This window comes from Danio aesculapii, chromosome 9 (genome assembly GCF_903798145.1).
Source record: "Danio aesculapii chromosome 9, fDanAes4.1, whole genome shotgun sequence".
Classification (NCBI taxonomy): Eukaryota; Metazoa; Chordata; class Actinopteri; order Cypriniformes; family Danionidae; genus Danio; species Danio aesculapii.
The window spans coordinates 40,115,338-40,137,012 of NC_079443.1; the positions used below are offsets into that span (position 1 = coordinate 40,115,338).

At 33.9% G+C, this 21,675-nt stretch overlaps 1 protein-coding gene across 1 annotated transcript in view; it reads left to right on the forward strand.

Moving 5' to 3' along the window:
* Positions 1-21,675, forward strand: part of cps1 (carbamoyl-phosphate synthase 1, mitochondrial) — an 89,128-nt gene continuing 67,453 nt past the window's right edge. Inside the window, exons 1-19 of the mRNA XM_056464817.1 lie at positions 1-93; positions 952-1,061; positions 1,861-2,005; positions 3,136-3,225; positions 3,307-3,363; positions 3,442-3,534; positions 3,621-3,710; positions 4,328-4,456; positions 5,089-5,195; positions 5,389-5,530; positions 7,477-7,554; positions 7,749-7,847; positions 7,946-8,041; positions 10,724-10,913; positions 12,918-13,075; positions 13,228-13,356; positions 15,064-15,208; positions 16,326-16,536; positions 19,791-19,989. Of these exons, the coding sequence (XP_056320792.1) occupies positions 1-93; positions 952-1,061; positions 1,861-2,005; positions 3,136-3,225; positions 3,307-3,363; positions 3,442-3,534; positions 3,621-3,710; positions 4,328-4,456; positions 5,089-5,195; positions 5,389-5,530; positions 7,477-7,554; positions 7,749-7,847; positions 7,946-8,041; positions 10,724-10,913; positions 12,918-13,075; positions 13,228-13,356; positions 15,064-15,208; positions 16,326-16,536; positions 19,791-19,989 (2,361 nt within the window). The remainder of the gene's footprint in view (positions 94-951; positions 1,062-1,860; positions 2,006-3,135; positions 3,226-3,306; positions 3,364-3,441; positions 3,535-3,620; positions 3,711-4,327; positions 4,457-5,088; positions 5,196-5,388; positions 5,531-7,476; positions 7,555-7,748; positions 7,848-7,945; positions 8,042-10,723; positions 10,914-12,917; positions 13,076-13,227; positions 13,357-15,063; positions 15,209-16,325; positions 16,537-19,790; positions 19,990-21,675) is intronic.

The following is a 21,675-nucleotide window of genomic DNA, read 5'->3' on the forward strand; positions in this document are numbered from 1 at the left end:
ATGTCAAAAATATTAACAATATGTGGAGTTGCCAAATCACTAAGACTGGGATGGAGAAGCTGGAGATCATCGACGCGGCTGCTCAGCTTGAAGGTGTGTGTGTGTGTGTTATTTGGTTCAACCGTTTAATTTGTAGATTTAAGGTAAGAAAGATGAGGTTAATCATTCATTTTATGTCAAATGACAATCAAATATTCTGGAAGTTGTATTTCAATTTACAAAAATACTGTATGTTTATTTTATCCAGTAGTCCTATGTGGCTAAGAACAACACGGTAAAAAAAATAACCAATTAGTCATGACCGCATATGTTTTTAGTTTACAGTAACTAGTAAGTTATAGTAAGTTATATAATTATGTTCTAATTTAATTTAATTTTATAAGTTATGCAAGCTGTTTTAAGTCAGTTTAACAAAATATAAGTTTAATGAACTCATAAGGTTAATTTGATTTAGCTTAAAAAATTAAGGCAACCAGAATTTTTGCCACGCTGTGGTTGAAGTATACTCAAATTGCACTAGTAAACAGATCAACATATTAGATGTTATTAGTATACAACTTTGAATACAACAATTTATTTTAGAAGTTTATTAAATTATTTAATGCTTGCGGCTTTGTCTAATGTTGTTTGTACTTCTAGATAATGTGGACGCTTCCATGTACACTGTAAAAAGTGATTAGTTACATAAAGCGAGTAAACCAATTGCCTTAAAAGCAACAAGTTGACTTTACAAAAATAAAGTAAACCCATTGTAACTTGGAACTGTTAAGTTGACTTCATTTTTATAATTATGCAAATTGTACTTCCTTTTTTTAAAGTCAACTAATCCTTTTTACAGTGTCAGATTATTTTAACACATCTGTTTTCAAATAATTACTTATCACAGTATTACATACCTGTTGCACTTAACGAAAACATCTGTTGCTTTTAAATTCATTCTACTTTTTTTAGGCTCAGACTGCACACCTGGTGCTTGAAGATGGCACGAAGATGAAGGGCTACTCCTTTGGCCATGATCAGTCTGCAGCTGGAGAGCTGGTCTTCAACACAGGACTAGTTGGGTGAGAAGGCATCCTCTGAATATGGTCATGCATTAATATATTGTTTTGTCAGCAGTGAAAGTGCAGAAGAAACACCTTTCCAGATGACAAATCTCGAGACCAAATGGTTTAGCTGGAACTCCTGCTAAGCTTTTAAGCTAGTGCTTCAGTCTACCAGCCATTCTTGCAACATTCATTCATTCATTTTCTTTTCGGATTAAAACCTTTATTAATCTGGGGTTGCCACAGCGGATTAAACTGCCAATTTATCCAGCATTTGCTTTATGCAGCGGATGCCCTTCCAGCTGCAACCCATCTCTGGGAAACATCCATACACACTCATATACACATTAATACACTACGGACAATTTAGCCTACCCTATTCACCTGTACTGCATGTCTTTGGACTGTGGGAGAAACCGGAGCACCCAGAGGAAACCCACGTGAACACAGGGAGAACCAAACTTAAAGTCTCTTCTCAAAATTTTAACACGAGTCCTAACGCTTTAGTCTTTTAAATCAATATTTACTGAGAACATGCAAACTCCACACAGAAACGCCAACTGAACCAGCCGAGGCTCGAACCAGCGACCTTCTTGCTGTGAGGCAACAGAACTACCTACTGCGCCACTGCGGCGCCGCATTCTTGCAACATTTTTGCAAATACAGTTTTCAAACTTAAAGTCTCTTCTCAAAATTTTAACACGAGTCCTAACGCTTTAGTCTTTTAAATCAATATTTACAGTTGCCCTCTTAGTTATTTTGTTTTTTGGTTACTATCATACAGGTATTAGCTTTAAATGTTGTCTGTTATCTCCAGATATCCTGAAGCTCTTACAGACCCCAGTTACAGGGGGCAGATCCTGACCCTAACCTACCCTATTGTGGGAAACTATGGTGTTCCCAATACACAGGAGCTGGATGAGCTGGGGCTGAAGAAAAATGTGGAGTCTGATCGTATTCAGGTGAGCCATGTACTGTAGATCATAAAGTACAAGCAATACCAAGATCATGCGGTTGATGCACAAGGACAAACTAATGAAATATATGCCTTAAATGCAATATTTGGATGAAATGGTTGGCCAAACCTCTTAAAAAAAGCAAACTTTTCTGCTCACCAAAGCTGAATGTACAATTGAAGCCAGAATTATTAGCCCCCGTTTGAATTTTTTCTTTCTTTTTTAATATTTCCCAAATTATGTTTAACAGAGCAAAGAACTTTCACAGTATGTCTAATAATATTTTTTTCTTCTGGAGAAAGTCTTATTTGTTTTATTTCGGCTAGAATAAAACCTTTTAACTTTAAAAAAAAAAAAAAAAAATGTGGTCAAAATTATTAGCCCCTTTAAGCTATTTCCCCCCCGATTGTCTACAGAACAAACCATTGTTATACAATAAGTTGCCTAATTACCCTAACCTGCCTAGTTAACCTAATTAACCTAGTTAAGGCTTTAAATGTCACTTTAAGCTGTATAGAAGTGTCTTGAAAAATATCTAGTCAAATATTATGTACTGTCATCATGGCTAAGATTAAAGAAATCGGTTATTAGAAATGAGTCATTAAAACTATTATGTTTAGAAACGTGTTGAAAAAATCGTCTCTCCGTTAAACGGAAATTAGGGAAAAAATAAATAGGGGCTAATAATTCAGGCTTCAACTATATTTGATCAAAAACAGTAGGCTATAATTTATTATAAGAATAATGTGATATTGTGATTGTTATAAAATTAAAACAACTAGTTTCTATATTAATATATTTTAAAAATATTTTTACTTATGTGATGGTAAAGACATCTAATTTGTTTTTAAACCACTACTAAAAGACTTTGTAAAGTGCATCACAGTTTCCTACATATACTGTATGATAATTTTTAAGCACCATACCATTATTATCAATTATATATTATAATTTCTTGATTTAATTTCTTAATAAGTTATAATATTTACTTTATTTTGTGTTAAAATAAATGCAGCTTTGCCGGGCATAAGAAAATGTGGAACATTAAAACATGGAAAATATTCAAAACAGTTGCTTGTGTATGTTTATCCCTCATCTTCAGTAATAATTTGTTTCAATATATTTATTAATGGAAGGTGTCAGGATTGCTGGTTCAGGATTATAGTGCTGAGTACAGCCACTGGAACTCTGTGAAATCACTAGCACAGTGGCTCCAAGAGGAAAAGGTGTGTTTCTCTTATTAAATAATCTTAATTTCATTTACTTTTTCAGTATGTATTAAATGCAAATTTTTCCTGTGCCTGCAGGTGCCAGCGCTTTTTGGCATAGATACCAGGATGCTGACAAAGATCATTAGAGACAAGGTGTGCATTGACACTACTTTTAAGTATGTACAATTTATCCAAAACATATTGTAAATGTATTGATTTTTCTCAAATAAGGGTACCGTTTTGGGGAAGATTGAATTTGATGGACAGCCAGTGGAGATCACGGACCCAAACCAGAGCAATCTTGTAGCTGAGGTCTCAACCAAGGTAACCAGCATATTTCATTTTCATCATTGTTCACTGCTGTGCATTGGAGTTTCAGTGAGTGTTCACCATCTTTCACCTTGCTTAAGGATATTCAAGTGTTTGGGAAAGGTAACCCCATCAAAGTGGTCGCTGTTGACTGTGGAATCAAACACAACATTATAAGACTACTCGTAAAGGTAAGGCATTTTGGCTGTGACTATATCGACTTACCGCACAACACATGGACATGACCTCAATCATTTTTGGTAATGCAGTATATATCGTCCATACATAAAAAACAATTCTAGAAACATTTTAGCTGATTGCACAACGTGTCTATTTTTATTGGAAGTGTCAGTATGGTTAAAAAAAACACTGTAGTATTTATTATAAATGACTGTAGTATTTTCATGTGGGTGTCTGACAACTGAAAATAGATCTGGTAGCAGTTATCGCAGCCTCTGTTACATTTACCATGCACTTTTTTGTTAACATTTATTAATATTTATTCAGGATATGCGTTTTCACATTCTGATTCCAATGTCTAATTATTAAATTATTAAAATGACTATAAATTAAATAATCTTAAGAATAAAATATGATGTGTTCTTTGGAAGAGTGAACTTGCATTGTGATGATATTATATTGTCATTCTGGCATATGAGTGGCATAAAATGGTTTTTAAAATGACAATAACATCGTTTATGACAATATATTTTGGTGCAATATATCGTACAACAAAAAATTTACACCGATTTTAAAGCAATAGACATTACAGCTTGTCATATTTCAAAACTTATATTATACATCCTAGCGTGGAGCCGAGGTCCATTTAGTGCCGTGGGACCAAGACCTGATGAGTTTGGAGTATGATGGTCTCTTCATTTCCAATGGACCAGGAGATCCTTCATTGGCTAAGACCTTGATTCACAATGTTCGCAAGGTACGTTAGATAAATAGTATCATTGTGAACAACTGAGCAATTTATCTGTATGCATTATTCCAAAATAAATAAATAATCAAAATAATAAAAAAAAAAAACATAAAAATTTTTGGTTGACACTTGTATTTTGTGACACAGTTTTAATTTTAACATGCTGGATGTAATATCAAATATTTTCAGGAAACCAGCCGGGCAATAAATTGACTCGGGATTTTGTTCCAATTAAAGATGTTTACTAAATTCTCATGCAGTATAACAATGAACTCCGGTCAAAAAACAGTGTTGCTCCATCTTTCACTTTCGTATGTCCCAATATAACTTAAAACAAAAGAGGAGCAAACCAAAACAAACAAAGGAGTAGGGGTGAAATCTGCGAAAGTAAACAAATTAACATAAAAATGTGTAAACTGTACATGTATTTGAGCACTATTTATACATTATATTAAATCAAATTATGGCTCTGGTTTCCTGGAAATATGTCACATCATTAAAGTGAAGTGGCTTACAGTAATAACATTTTTACACTGAAAAACAAGTGAAAGGAAATTCAGCCACAAACTAATATGGATATATTAACATAAATTGTCTTATTATGCATATAATTCACACCCTGTCATCATATTGTCTTTCAGGTACTAGAAAGCGACCGTCCACAGCCAGTTTTTGGTATTTGTATGGGAAATCAAATTACAGCCCTTGCGGCTGGTGCACAGTCTTATAAACTACCAATGGGAAACAGGTACAACTTATTATTCGATTATGTTTTATAGAATTATATTTTATTGTATATAAACCATATTGTTATAATTATGTGTCATATTTGACTTATTGTGGATCTGCGAATCAAATGCAGTGCAGAATTACTATTGCTGAAGAAGAGGGTATATATCTTTTGACACTAATTAAAAAGACTTTGTTCTCATTTGGTTTAGGGGCCAAAACCAGCCTGTTGTCAATGTGATGACAGGCCAGGCTTTCATCACAGCTCAGAATCATGGGTATGGCATAGACAGCGAGTCTCTTCCTCCAGGCTGGAGTCCTCTCTTCATCAACGCAAATGATGGAACCAATGAGGTCTGTGTCTCTTGATTTAGCCTAAGAGGGATGTTTCACTCTAAAAGATTACAATTCTGTCATCTTTTACTCACATTTATATCTTGATGTTTTTCAATCTAACACTTGTGAAAATGTGAATAATAGTAAGAAAGTTAGTTTTTTTTGAAGCTCAAAGACAGCAGAAAAGAGTTGTAACTGTTGTATCACTTAAAATGGACTGTGTTTAAAATTTAGTATCGCTTGGTATAAGTAGCACTGGTGGTTATTATGTGGTCACTTGCAATTGTGCACATGTAATCTACCTAAAGAGACTGAATGTAATTTAATATTTAGTGCAATGTTTTTTTTTCTCCAATTTTTGATTAAAATAAGATGATAAGATCCTAACAAACCACCAGACGCTGCCCATCCTGCTGGGAATGATATGTTTTCAGTCTTAAATATGTGTGCATTCCTCTCAGTAACAAAATAACAAAATTTGTACAACAGCAATAAGAAAACAACAGTACTGAAGGCTTCTAATCATAGCGATAGATGAAGTCATTAAAAGAGCACTGTTATGAAATATAGAGACTGTAGACTACTGTATATAGATCTGGCTGTGTGAGACCATAGTTTGAAATCACTTTTATTTCTGACACACTTGACACTCTTTAAGTATTGTCTTGAACATTGTACACTACCTGACCCAAGTCTTGTCGTCGATCCCAGTTGTAAGAGCAGCAATCAATAGCTTGACTTCTAGTTGATCAGTTGGAAAAGTGGCAGAAGGTAGATTTTTCTGAGGAATCATCTGTTGAACTGCATCCCAATCATTACAAATATTGCAGAAGACTTATTGGAACCAGCATAGACCCAAGATTCTCATAGAAATTTGTCAGGTTAGTGAAGGAAAGGGTTATATTCAGTATGGGGATGTGCGAGAGATCTGTAGAGTGAATAGCAACATCAAAGTATCAAGACATTTGATCTGTCCATTATCTGTCCAAATTCTTCAGCAGGATAGTACTCCTTAAACTTCAGCCTCCACATTAAAGTTCCTGAAAGCACAGAAGGTGCTCCAGGATTGGCCAGCTCAGTCACCAGACATGAACATTATGGAGCATGTCTGGGGTAAGATGGAGAAGGAGGCATTGAAGATGAATTCAAACAATCTTGATGAACTCTGGGAGTCCTGCAAGAACGATTTCTTTGCCATTCCAGATGACTTTATTAATAAGTTATTTGAGTGCAGAGATGTATTGGATGCAGTCCTTGAGGCTCATGGGATTCATACACAATAATAATTCTTTTTCCACTGCACCAAGACTTTATATTCTATACCCAAGACTTTATATTATATACTGTACATTATTTCACTGTACATTAGTGACAAGACTTTTGTCTAAGCAAAGTCAGATCTTACTGTCATAATTAAATAATTAAAAATCAAGGCCTGATCATATTTTATTTTGGTAAAATAAGAGTAATCTAGAGGCCTTTACCTTTCATATAAGCCACTTTTGAGACCAAATGGTCAACTAGAAGTCAGGTTGTCATGTTTTTCCCTAAAAATGCTGAGTCTTTCACATAAAAATCAGTCTACAGGCTTTCATAGACTATTTGCAATGTATACATTTTATTTATTTATTTTTTATTTTTCTTACAAGCTGTTCACACATCCTTTTAAACTAAACATCAACACATGAACATTCTTACAAATAGCCCTTTTAACTATGACTGTCTGCTGAAAATAAATGTAAAAGTGGCCAGAAGGTTTTTAAGTAATGCCTTCATGTTTGTGCTTTACCTCTTTTAAAGTAACACAACTCAACATTGTGTTTGGCTACTATGGCATCTGTCTAGTTGGGCTGTATACATACACACAGTACATATATAGATTTCTATTCGTAAAAACCTTTGTTTTTTCTTTTTTTTTTTTACATGAATCTGGGTTAACACTGTTTTCTCTATTTCTCTTCCAGGGCATTATGCATAACACCAAGCCTGTGTTCACAGCACAGTTCCACCCTGAGGCCAAGGGAGGACCCACAGACACAGAGGTACCGCGGCACTGTCAGAGGATCCTGAAGAGTCTGATCTTTCTGTTTTTCATGGCTGAATGTCCTCTCTTGATCTTGTTGTGTTGAAACCTCCGTAGGGACTCGTACTTGGCTGCCCTGCACAGCGGGGTACTGATTATTTCATTAAAAACCAGCCAGTGTACTTGAGCACTTTCTCCAATTATCTTTTTTAGTTCCTGTTTGATGCTTTCATCTCTCTGATAAGGAAGGGGAAGGAGGGGAGCATCGCATCCGTGATGCCCAAGAAACCTGCTGTTCCTCCCAGAATCCAGGTGGGGGAGACAAACTACACAATTTGGAAGTCCTTTCTTCGATGTGGCATGTTTGTGTTTGAGTGCTCACACTTGTCAGTTGTTCTTGCTTTAAAAAGGTATCCAAAGTACTGGTCTTGGGGTCTGGAGGCCTGTCCATTGGTCAGGCTGGAGAGTTTGACTACTCTGGATCTCAGGCTGTCAAAGCTATGAGGGTAAGATGTGTTGATAATCTTTGCTGATTGGATCTCTTGACATTATCCAATCCATTTCAGATATTTCTGGCAAATAGTTCCTTTGATCATATCAGTTCGTCCAAGTGCCATATTTGTACATTCATACTGCAACTCATTTTTAGCATTTAGCATCATATATGAGATATTTTTCTCAAATTCTCTTTCATGGTCCATTTGATGGTAAAGTGTCCATCAAATGCTCATTTCAGAGTCTTGCTGGATGTAGTAGGTCAACAGGGCAGTTTTTTTCACTCTGATATGAGTACTGTGAATTCATACATACAGTACTTGTATTGTGACATCCTGTTTTTTGCATGTTATATAATAGAAATGTATACAATTTCTGATGCAGTCCCAGTCTAGTTTGTGGTCAATGGACTAGCAGAAATGCTATGTGTGGAAGCTGGTTGACTGTTGAATACTTTCTGCTAAGATAGCTGGGACAATAGCATAACAAAGCCCAAAAAACAATTGCATGGCAATCTTTAGGCTGTATTATAGACAAAATGACATATGTAAATTAATATGAATTTTGCAATAATTTATTTTTTAAATTTGCTCTCTATATATGTATATACTGTATATACAGGGTTCATACGTCATGGAAAGCCTGGAAAAGTTATGGAATTTTGGCATGCCATTTTCCAGGCTTATATATACTCAAAAGCTTGGGTTACGTCAAACAGCGCGGGTGCTCCTGCCAAATTTACACTAGTTTTTCCTCCATTTCTTGGGTCCAAATGAACTGAAAATGAGCGCTTTTGACTTCTCCCCCAATCTCTCGCTGACCTTCACATACCCATACTAGTGGATGCTGCTCTCTCATTGGCTGTAGGTAATCACAGATGTTGTTTTCAATCAGAACACATTTCACATGACATGATTTGAATCGCCGACAGGTCCAGATATTTAGCATGCCAAATATCTCACAGGTATCGGTGATTCTCTAAGATCGGGTTTTTGATAGTTCACACTGTGTGATTGTTACTCACATGAACGAGCACCGATTTGCCTGTGATTTCAGGCATGTGTCCGCGATTTCTCAAAACCTGTCGACAAGTCAAAATCAGGGCTAAAATCATGCAGTCTGAACTCGGTATTAAATGCTCGTGTTTTGCAAGTTTTTTTGTCAATCTGACAAAATTTTGGTAGCCCAAGTGGATTACATCTGGATCACAATTCACGCTCTTTCTGCTCTCATCTCCAGCCACTATCAAATGTGCATTTATAAAAGTTATTTCCTGTGATGTTACTGTTATTACACATGCAGAGCTATGAAATCAGGTATTGGTACCACAATATGTAAAACTTAGTTTTAAATGCTGTAGAACTTGTAGAAAATATTGGTAGTGCCTTCAAATGTTGACTGCTTTATTAACAAACTACTTAGATATTTACATTAGATATCGCCTAAGCTATTGTTGTCTATTGGAAGGAATGCGTCATTAGAGAAATCCGCCGTTTTAATACGCTTCTTTTAAATGAATGTGGGACCAAGGTGTAGTGGAGGACTGGCCATCCAGAGCCAGACATATATACACATTTATACAAATTTTTTTTTTAAATTACGAAATTTATAATTTTACGTAACTTTTCTACAGGGATGGATTAGTGATCACATGGACATTGCCGACAAAGAGGATGTGTTTGTGTGCATGGAAATGTATTATCCTCCCTCCCTGTTAAATTTGATCTAATCCATGTCCAGAAACACCCCCCTCCGCTTTCATTTCTAATTCTAAAGGAGGGAGTGATTCGTTTGTGAATGAATCTCTGTTATGAACGACTCGTTTACTTAGCCGACAATAATACAAGTTTCTAGCACCGCAGCATTTTGTTGTCATATTTCATTTATATTGTTTGCCTATTTTATTCAATAAAACTAGCATAAGCCTATTATTTAGTGCAAGTTGGTGCTACTTTGTCTCATGGTCAGGGCAGTAAGAGACTGTTTTATCATCAATACTTGTTGAGCACAAAAATTCATAACACAAATGTAAAAAACAAAATCTTACCTATGAAATATTCTGCCTTTATGCGTTGTTTTCTTTGTTTGCTCATTACTACACCTGTATGCAGCGCAAAAGTCCAGCATCTTCAGTCCAGCTTTAGTCTTGACTGGTGCAGTTATACTAGTGTCCTGGGAGCACTGTACAAATGTGGCGGGGCTATTGACGCATGGTCAGGGTCTGTATGCGATATCTAGTGTATATATCTATGAACAGTCCATGTTGAGTGAAAATGATTTTATGATGCAACAATAAACTAATATACAGTAGCTTAATGCATGCGTTTACTATGTAAACTATCTATAATTTCAAATGTTATCAAAACGGTGACCTATTTTAATGAATAAAAAAAGCTACAAATATATTGCAAAATATAAAGCCAATTGTTTTTTAATAAAACAAGGCAAAAAAATCCTTTTAGTGCATCTCAAACACACACACACACACACACACACACACACGCACACACACATGCACACACACACACACACACACACACACACACACACACACACGCCACTGTATCTCTAGGGTTGTACTTTTCCAGAGTCATGTCTTGTACCACAGTTTGAAAACCACTGACCTACTTGAAGCAAAAGTACAGGTGTTCTTTCTCACAGCAGTATTTCTTGATTTGTGTTTCTGTCTGCAGGAGGAAAACCTGCAAACGGTGCTGATTAACCCTAACATTGCCTCAGTGCAGACTAATGAGGTTGGCACCAAGCAGGCAGACTCCGTGTACTTTCTGCCTGTCACTCCAGAGTTTGTGACACAGGTGATCAATGTAGAGCGACCCGACGGTATCCTGCTCTCCATGGGAGGACAGACGGCTCTCAACTGCGGTGAGCATTTAAACTTTCCAGAATTCAACAGGGTCATATTTTGTTGCAAAAAATAAAAAATAATCATCTTTGGTAGTGTAATGCAATGTCTTTACAAGGTTTAAAGTAAAAAACAAAACAAAAAAAACATCTTCCACATACAGGATGTTGTCATTGCTTGTGTCTGCCCTGACTTTCAGAAACACATTCATTTTTACAAAGCTCAATGTGCTGATATGTGCAATGTGCTCTGATTGGTCAGCTATCCAGGCATGGTTATTGATCAAATATTTCAAGCTTGTGACAGAAATGTGACAACCTTAGTACCTAATGTAATAAAAGCTGAATATGATCCAGAAAATGCAGATAGCCAAGCTGATTGATTCAGTTTATTAGCTGCTTTTTCAAAGTACTTATTTAAAACAAACTGAATCTACACAATTCTTAAGGTTTTTTGGGACAACTTAATTGATTTATTTTATTAAGTCGACTTAAATTATTAAAAACAGTGAACTTAATCGATTTGTGTTGGGACAACATCAAAGAATTGTGTGGAACCCAGCATTTTTTACAGTGTTGACTTAAACAGAACAAATTGGGAAGGTTTTGTTGTTTAAAGAAAGTAGTTTTACTTTCATATCAAAACACACAGCGTTTCCTCAACATTCTCAATGGAAACTATACCTTCCTTCTTTGCGTATACATTTGAGTGGTGTGTTGACAATCTTCACACCGAGGGACATGGATTCATGAGGGCCTTGTTGGGATAAGGTGTTTTAGGAAGTCATGGGTGAGTCTTAAGTTTGAAGGTTTAGCCTTCGAGACTTTCAGATCTTTTTTATGCACAAACAGTTTGTAAAACTCCAAAGACACAGTATAACACGAACTTGCAACATATCACTCCTTTAACCCCATATAGAAATCTGATATATAGCATTAAATGCAAATTACATACAGTTGTAACTGTATATAATTCTGTTAAAACTTTGTGAATTTTTTATTTTTTTTCTTTTTTTTTCTTTTTGAAATATTTCCCAAACGATGTTTAACAGAGCAAGGGAAGTTTCACAGTATTTCCTATAATATTCTTTCTTCTGGAGAAAGTCTTATTTGTTTCATTTTGGCTAGAATAAAGGCAGTTTAAATTTTTTTTTTTACCAATTTATGATCAACATTATTAGCCCCTTTAAGCAATATTTTTTTGATAGTCTACAGAACTAACCATCATACAATGATTTACCTAATTACTCTAACTTGCCTAAATAACCGAGTTAAGCCTTTAAATTGCACTTTAAGGTGAATACAAGTATCTTGACAAATATCTAGTAAAATATTATGTACTGTAATCATGGCAAAGATAAAAGAAATCAGTTATCAAAAATAAGTTATTAAAACTATTAAAAAATATACAGTGGGGCTAATAATTCAGGAGGGCTAATAATTCTGACTTCAACTGTACATAACATAAAAGTGTTGATTTTGTAAAATCAACAAAATATGTGCAATAAAAGCCACAAATATTTTAAAATGTTGCAAAAATGGCTGTGTTTGCATATTTTTTTCAACCATTACAATTACAACTATATGCATACTGTATATATTGAAATATATTAGCTATATACAGTTGAAGTCAGAATTATTAGCCTCCCTGTTTATTTTTTCCCCAATTTCTGTTTAACAGAGAGAAGATTTTTTTCAACACATTTCTAATCATAATAGTTTTAATAACTCATTTCTAATAACTGATTTATTTTATCTTTGGCATGATGACAGTAAATAATATTTTACTAGATATTTTTAAAGACACTTCTATAGCTTTGTGACATTTAAAGGCTTAACTAGGTTAATTAGGTTAAATTTTTTAAATTTAAAAAAAGGAAAAAAAAAAAAATCAAAGGGGGCTAATAATTCTGACTTAACTGAACATGTTTATATATGACCATATGTCAGATTTCCCTACGAGACAACGCTGTAAAAAATGATTGATGATGTTTTATGTGGCTGTGCGTGTGTGGGGGGGGTCAGGCGTGGAGCTCTTTCAGAGTGGCGTCCTGGAGAAGTATGGAGTGAAGGTTTTGGGCACACCTGTGGAGTCCATAATGGCCACTGAGGACCGGCAGCTCTTTTCAGATAAACTAATGGAAATCAATGAAAAGATTGCACCCAGTTTCGCTGTTAAAACGGTGAGAGAGATGCTTTGTGAAACTTTGAGATGTTAAATGTTACTTCATTTAAAATAACAGAGAAACCTTTCAGTGTGTATTTAATCTTTGGACAATATTTGAATAGATATTTGTTGGTTTATGATGTTCTGGTGATTGTTTTTGTCTGGAAGGTGGCAGATGCATTGAAGGCAGCAGATGAGATTGGCTATCCTGTCATGCTGAGATCAGCTTATGCCCTGGGTGGCCTTGGCTCAGGCCTGTGTGCTAATAGAAAGAAGCTAGAGGACACCGCTCACAAGGTAAGCACTGTAAAACATCACACAACATGATGGGATTAGAATGATCATGTGACTCTGAAGACATTTTGTTTCATAGTGAATCAAGCTTCATTTCTAGTCCAGACAAGTACAGGCATTCCTCATGAAATACAGTGCTTATCAGCTGTACCTGTATGTAAAGTGACTCATATTGGTTTTTAACAAATGAAATGGTCTTGATTTAACAATTTGAAGTCTTTCAGTTGCATTTTGTTTCCATTTCCCTGGGATAGAACCTTCTATAGGGTTTTACAAATTAAAATTTATATGACAAATGTTTACTTATGATTACAAAGGTTTATTAAGAATTATAATCCAAAAGTTATAGATATTTTAGATATTTAGATATTGAATATCTGCTGTAGATGACATTTGGTTTTTGACTATTGTGTAATACTTAGGCCCCATTTACACTAATACGTTTTAGTTTTAAAACGCATAAGTTTTGCTATGGTTACGCCATCCGTCCACACTACGTCGGAGTTTTCGAGCCCCAAAAACGGAGTGTTTTGGAAACGCTGAAGAGGCCGTTTTCATTTTAAAATGCTGCTGCTCTGTGTCAGTGTGGATGGGGAAAAACGGAAACATCTGAAAACAGAGGCAGGGCTGCAGACATTCACCTGTCTGATTGGGGCTTTTTCCTCAATATTAAGTAGCCTAAACAAAGTTCAGTGTAGCATCCTTTGCTTGTAAGTTCAGACTTCGCAAGTTTGATATGGAAAACAAACTCCAGAGGACACGTCGGGTAAATCTTCAAAGGGAACAGTGTACTTTATAACCTCATTCACATCAGGTTATCACATTCACACAGCTCTCGTTGCTGCAGTGCATGCCAGAGTGTGTGTGTGGTCACGTGATGTGCGTTTTCAGCAGTATAGTGTGGACGGAGAGTTGTTCAGAAATGCTGGGTGAAATGCCAGTGTGGATGTGGATCATTTTCAAACTAAAACATATTAGTGTAAATGAGGCCTCACACCATGCTACATTAAAATCCCCAAATCTCTGAAGAATAAGCAAGCATAATTTTAATAGTTAGGATGGTAAAATAATAGTTTGTTGAAAATTTGATGGGAGATTTGATTCTTAAGTTACATGCATTCAAAATGGGACACATTCCCATTTTTAAATGTCACCATTGGTATATAATGCAACAATGATTGGTAAAGCCAACAGATTTGACTCATAGAGCTACCAATCTCAATGTAAAAATAAAATTATATTGCTGGATTGTTCATACATCCTCATGACATCCTTGATCGTGACAGATCATAATCTTTCATCAGAAGATTCATTAGTTTGTTCTGCATATTATTTTTTTAATAAATGATTAAAAATATTGTTTAAAACATGAATAAATTCAGAGTTTAAGGAAATTATTCCATTACTTTTCATCTGAATGATTATGATAATTGACTGTTTTCTTTCAAATATATTAAATGATTTTTATTGACCTTTTTTTGTCAGGTTCAATATAGTTCCCATTATTAAACTCACAGCTTTGCTAATTAAGAGTCTCAATAAATGTCTTTTTATCACTGGGTATGAAACTGAGATCTGAATGCTTTAGTTTGTGTTAATAGTACATGCTTTTATCTCAAGAAGATCAAGGTAAATTGAATTCCTATTGATGTAGCCGCTTTTGAGATGGTGTGGCATGATAAAAGTAGACTAAGTTCATTCTGTTTGCAGGCCTTGGCTATGAGCAGCCAGATCCTGGTGGAAAAATCTCTGCTGGGCTGGAAGGAAGTAGAATATGAAGTGGTGAGAGATATTGCTGATAACTGTGTCACAGTCTGCAATATGGAGAACTTTGACCCACTGGGCATCCACACAGGTACCTTTTTAAATGGAGAACACACACTACCTGACAAAAGTTGTTGCTCCCAGTTGTAAGAGCAACAAATAATTACTTGACTTATAGTTGATCATTTGGAAAAGTGGCTGATCTGTTGAACTGCATCCCAATCATCACAAATACTGTAAAACACCTATTGGAACCAGCATGGACCGAAGATTCTAAAAGAAATCAGTCAAGTTTGGTAAAGGAACAATCATGGTTTGGTGTTACATTTAGTATGGGGGCGTGCGAGAGATCTGCAGAGTGGATGGTAACATGACTTTATTAATAATGTACATTATTTTTGTGACAAGACTTTTGTCTAAGCAAAGTCAGACCTTACTGTTCTAATTAAATAATTAAAAATCAAGGCATGATCATATTTAATTTAGTAAAATAAGCATTATCTCGAGGCCTTTGTCTTTCATATAAGCCACTTCCGATACCAAATGATTAACTAGAAGTCAAGTTATTTATTTGTTGTTCCTACAACTTGGATAGGCGACAAGACTTTTGTCAGGTAGTGTCCACTTTCACACAGGTCAGGTCATTGTTTTGTCTGGAATAGTTGCATTATTTCAAAATTATTTGTTTTACAAGTTACAGTATGTTAAAAATAAAATATTTTAATATTACTAAATGAACATCTATTCATTTAGATTGTAAATTGGAAGTACCTATTTAATTAACTCCCATTATAATCAAGATGAATATTAAATTACTAAATTATACAATTGAAATAGAAGTACTTTCAATTAATTATTTATTAATTTTATTATTTATATTATTATAAATTGACATAAATATTTTGTTACATATGTAACAAATATAAATGTAAATACATTTCTATATAAAATTCTATTTTATTATAATATTCTGAGAATGTTTTTTCAAATGGATTTACCTGTTTAAAAACCTTTAAAAATGTATATTCCGTTTTTGTATTAATGTTAAACGGGAATTCCTTTCACCGTGTTGATCATCCTAGTTTGACCTTGTATACACAAATCCATATTCATACTGTGTGAATTTAAACACTAGTAACATGACATGAGGGCATGCATTGTAAATCTTCAAGAGCTTCAGCTAACAGCCCTTTCTACTCATCCCAAAGGTGACTCCATTGTGGTTGCACCGAGTCAGACTCTGTCCAATGAGGAGTACCACATGCTGAGAGAGACCGCTATTAAGGTGGTGCGTCATCTGGGTATTGTGGGAGAGTGTAATATCCAGTACGCTCTGCATCCGTCCTCCCTGGAGTACTGTATCATTGAGGTCAATGCTCGCCTTTCCAGAAGCTCAGCGCTGGCGTCCAAAGCCACAGGGTGAGTTCTGCAACTTCGAAGTAGTTAGGGTTTTTACTGGATTTTAAAATGTCTAAATAGTAAAAAAAAAAAAGGTTTTAAGGAAAAATTTAAATGTAACTTTTATGGTGCTTCATGTTCTGACTCGCAAGATGTTAGAGTTGTCAAAAAGTATTGATTTTGGTAACATTTGATTTTTTGATTTGATTTGATTTATTTATTTTCGAACAAAGTATCATACATAAAATATCATTAACAAAAGAATACATTTCAACATGGTCGAAATGTAAAAAATATGAGATACCAGCATTTCCCGCTTTCCTTTTGAGTGCTGTTGAGTGGATTTTTAAGCACTGCTGATTGGTCATTGTGTTCCCTACCTCAACAGAGATGTTTGTGATTGGCTACTATGATTATAGCATCACAAACCACTTACACAGACACAGGAGTGTTTGAAAACCACTTACACAGATACATTTGAAAGCCACATCTATTAGTGGATCTGTCTATAAGCACATATATACAGTAAGAACAATCCACTGATGGATCAGCTGATAGAAATATTTATAAGATAATGGAATTTTTTGGATCTCAGCTGAAATGAACTCACTGCATTGTATATGAATTCATTTAAGATTGTATGTTACAGATTTAAGAGTCTGCGATGTGATTTTTCCAAAAGATTTTTATATATACTGACCTCAATGGGGTGACCTCCCCTGTAATTTGAGTAAATCTGAAGGTTTTTTTTTTTTTTTGGAGTGGGGAGGGGCAAGGTTATAATAGTTTTGTATTTTTCATTTGTTTTAGTTCTTATTTCGTTTTGACTTTTTGTTTTCAAATTCAGTTAGTTTTAATTTGTTTTTATAGGTAGAATTACTAGTTTTTATATTTTGAAATGGCTTAGTTTTAGTATTAGTTTGAATTTTTTGTTTGTTGTTTTTTTTTGTAAATAATGATATTTGTTAGGTGCAAGTTTCTAAAACTAAACTAAAGATAGGATAATTTTTGGACTCAACATACTAAAAATATGTAGTCAGCAATCATAATTTCATTCAGTTAAAACATCAACATGGTCTGAAAAGTTTCTTACAATTACGTTTTGCAAACTAAAGCATGATTCACTTATTTAAATTCCATTACTACTTTTTGTTGTGAAATAAACTTACGTTTCGCCAGATCCTCCCATTTAAGCCCATCAGACATTTAAGAAGTAAGTTGTTTGTGGATAAATGCTTAACGGAGACGCAAATCATTTTAAATGATTCAGTTAGTTTTGGTGAATTAGTTCAACCAGTTCACTTTGAAAATCCTGTTAAAAAGAGTAATTTGTTCACGATCATGATCACTAATACAGAAATAAAACATATTATTGGGTACAAATGTGTACAATGTGTATTTGTTCAATTCTAGATTTCGTTTTTTCATTCGTTTTTGTTAACTATAATAAACTTGAGGGAAGGGTTTGTCAAAATCAAAGGGAGAAAGAATCGTCATCATCATCAAACCAGATGATCTTTGAATCTTTCTTCTTTTTTATCCTCGGCTGAGCACATGCCAGAGAGTGTATATTTCTTTGGCTTGTTTTGAGATTTACCTGCGAAACAGACGTTTCCTGGTGATCAGCCGAAGGTGTCAGTTTCACACCATCTTCAGGTTTGCGTTTTTCGTCACCAAAATATTGAGAAGTGAGTGCAGCCAAAGTTGTGTATGCCAAGAGCCAGAGTCTAAAAACACCCACCCACCACCCTGTCTGTTGAGTGTGAAATCAGTCCATATCCTTTGAAAGTTTCGATGCCACACACTCCGTAAGAAGACGAACAAAATGTGTGGAATCAACAGAACAGATTTTGTTGTCTTATAAAAAGATTAGTTGTTAAGAGGCAAAAATAGTTTGAATACCTTGTGGGGCAATTATTAATTCTTTCAGAAAATCCTTATGGAGGGATTTTTGGAGAGAATTGCTGTTTAAATTGTGTTGTGGTCAGCTTTAATGATCTTTTGGCAAGAAGAACGTTTAAGTAATTTTATTAAAGTAAATTAATTTAACTATTAACTCTATGATGGCTCTACTTAGATTCTCTTTGAGAGGGATGCAAATAGATTAAAATTAAATTATGTTTGATCATGTATATATTTAAGTGTATATTTAGAATATATATATATATATATATATATATATATATATATATATATATATATATATATATATAGTGTATATATATATATATATATATATATATATATATATATATATATATATATATATATATATATAGTGTATATATATATATATAGTGTATATATATATATATAGTGTATATATATAGTGTACAGTATATATATAGTATATATATATATATATATATATATATATATATATATATATATATATATATATATATATATATATATATATATATATATGTATATATATATATATAGTGTATATACACTCTTTAGAAATAAAGGTACAAAATCTGTCACTGGGGTGGTACCTTTTCAAAAGGTACACTTTTGTACTATACTGGTAGACATTAGTACCTTTAGGGTACACCTTTGTACCTTTAAGGTTAACCTTTTTTTGTGCCTTTAAGTTACTGTGTGGTACACATTTGTACTTTTTAGGTATTATTTTTGCACCTTTTAAGGACCTGTTAGCAACAAAAATTAACCTTTTGAAAAGGTACCGCCCCAGTGACAGATTTTGTAACTTTATTTTTGAGAGTGTAAGAGAGAGAGAGAGAGAGTAAGAGAGAGATGCTTACCTCTGAGCAATAATTACTGAAAACTACATTTTAAAATTTCACAAATTATATTTTAAAATTTTCACAATTTGTCACTATCATGGATTCTGTTCTTTTAATGAATTGTCATAAACAGAATTGTAATTAACAATGTCAATATTTTTTGGACATGATACTTTACAGTTTAATTATAATGTTATTATATTTTTATATATTTTTTAATTATTTGAAATGATATAATTATTTTAAAATTATTATATAGTTATGCATATTTTAATGGAATTATCAATAACAGCATTAAACTAAACCATTTAATTTTAAATTTAGCTAAAATAATGCACATTTAGAACATATAAGATATATGAGATATACATTTATAGTCTTAAGTCAGATTTTTTTCCTCTTACAGAAACAATTGTGATGTCATTTTTGAGTCTTATGACCTTTTTTTAAGTTGCTCTTTAGTTTGATTTCTGAGGAAAATGGTATCTGTTATAATATTGCTGCTTTCTGACTCTTTCTCATTAGCTACCCATTAGCATTTGTCGCTGCTAAACTAGCACTGGGCATCCCTCTGCCAGAGATAAAGAACGCTGTTTCGGAGCAGACCACTGCCTGCTTTGAGCCCAGTTTGGATTACATTGTCACCAAAATTCCTCGTTGGGATCTGGATCGCTTCCACGGGATGTCTCGAGAGATCGGCAGCGCCATGAAGAGTGTTGGAGAGGTATAAACACTGACGATTTATTGCTCTAATTAAACCAATGCAGTACCAAATTATTATTTAGATTCTTCCTTGCTAATTTCACGAAAGTCTGTGTCACGGTTAAAGGGGTCACGGGCTGCCTTTTAAAAATATATATATTATTTTGAACTGTTCTCTGAGCTTCATTTATAACCCTATCAAGATTTTATTGCATCCAAAACCTAATACAGAAGTAATAGGCTATTTTAAAGTAATTGGCTTCTCTCATAAGAACAAACTGAATAGGCATGGTGGATTATAGGAAGTAAACAGCCAGTGGTATGTTTGGATAACAGTTTTGCATATTTAAACATTAATAATGCTAATTCTACTGTGGTTTAGGTTAGAAATGCATAAATCGACAGTTGATTGTTTCTTAATTTTAAGTTTTAATCTGCTAAATGACTAAAGGTAAACGCTCAGTAAATTTAAAATCTGTTAGCTTTAGTGAACAGTTATTATATAAAATAGTTACACTTCTTTGGCACAACATTACCGTTGGATCCAAAATTGATTTGGCTCAGCATCAGTCATTTTTTTTGTTCTGAAAATCCAGTCAAATAGTTTTTTATTGAAAAAATAATAAAATTAAATTAAAAAATAAAATAAAATGAGATAAAATTAATCCCGTGATCAACAAGATTAGCCGAGCACAGGCGGGGACGGAGTTGAAAACGGAGCCTATAAAATAGGCCTATTGAATAAAAAGTTTAAACATCACTCTTTAGGCTAATACTTCTTGTTTGAATATGCTAAAAAGGGGTTTAAATTTATTCACGTTTATAAATATAAAACTTTCTAATAGATATTAGTGTAAAACCCAAAACAATGTGTTTTGATTAAGTCTTAAATAATGATTAAGATTATTTTGGATAATTAAAGAATTTAAAAAAAAGCACTTTAATCTGAAAAGATTTAACAAAAGGACATTCCCACAATAAGTGAGCTACACTTTATGTAGAAATTTCCCAGAAAGAGCAGATACATCAATGTCACTTTTAAAACTTGTGCATAAACGCCTAGACAGGAATTTAAATATTTTATAATCATATAAATGATTTTATAATTATTTAATAAAATAGTTTTTAAACTTAATTTGTTAAGAAACCCTTAGGGTGGCAAGATCGATGATTATTTTAAGTCTGTAATACTTATTTGAGTTAATATTTAGGTTATTCAGTAAAATATATAATTTAAATCGTTCATGGAGCTGAATACAGTAGTCTGTATAAAAAAGGCTGAAAATAAACCTATGCAAATAATCTAGTCATTATAAACAAATGAATTAAAAGATGATACTGCAGTAAAATATTTGTAGTCTTTTAATAAGCATGATGTGTACAAGATGGAGATGATATAAAAAGTTAATTGTTTGTTTTGAATTTTGTGAGATGGTAGTTATACAGTAATGAACGCGAAACACACGTGATTGTTGTCATGTGGTGAACTCAGCTAATCATGTAATATTGGTGTTGTCATCACAGCTCCTGCAGTCACTCTTCAGATGCTGCACCGGCTGAATCAATTATCTGATCTCAGAGCGCTGTCGCGGTACTTTGATGCCACATGTGACAGTCATGTGCCATCTGCGCAGTGTCAAGCCGGACAAAATTTATGACCGGCATGCACCATTTTAAGACAGATTCGATCTGTCTGCGCAGCGCTGGA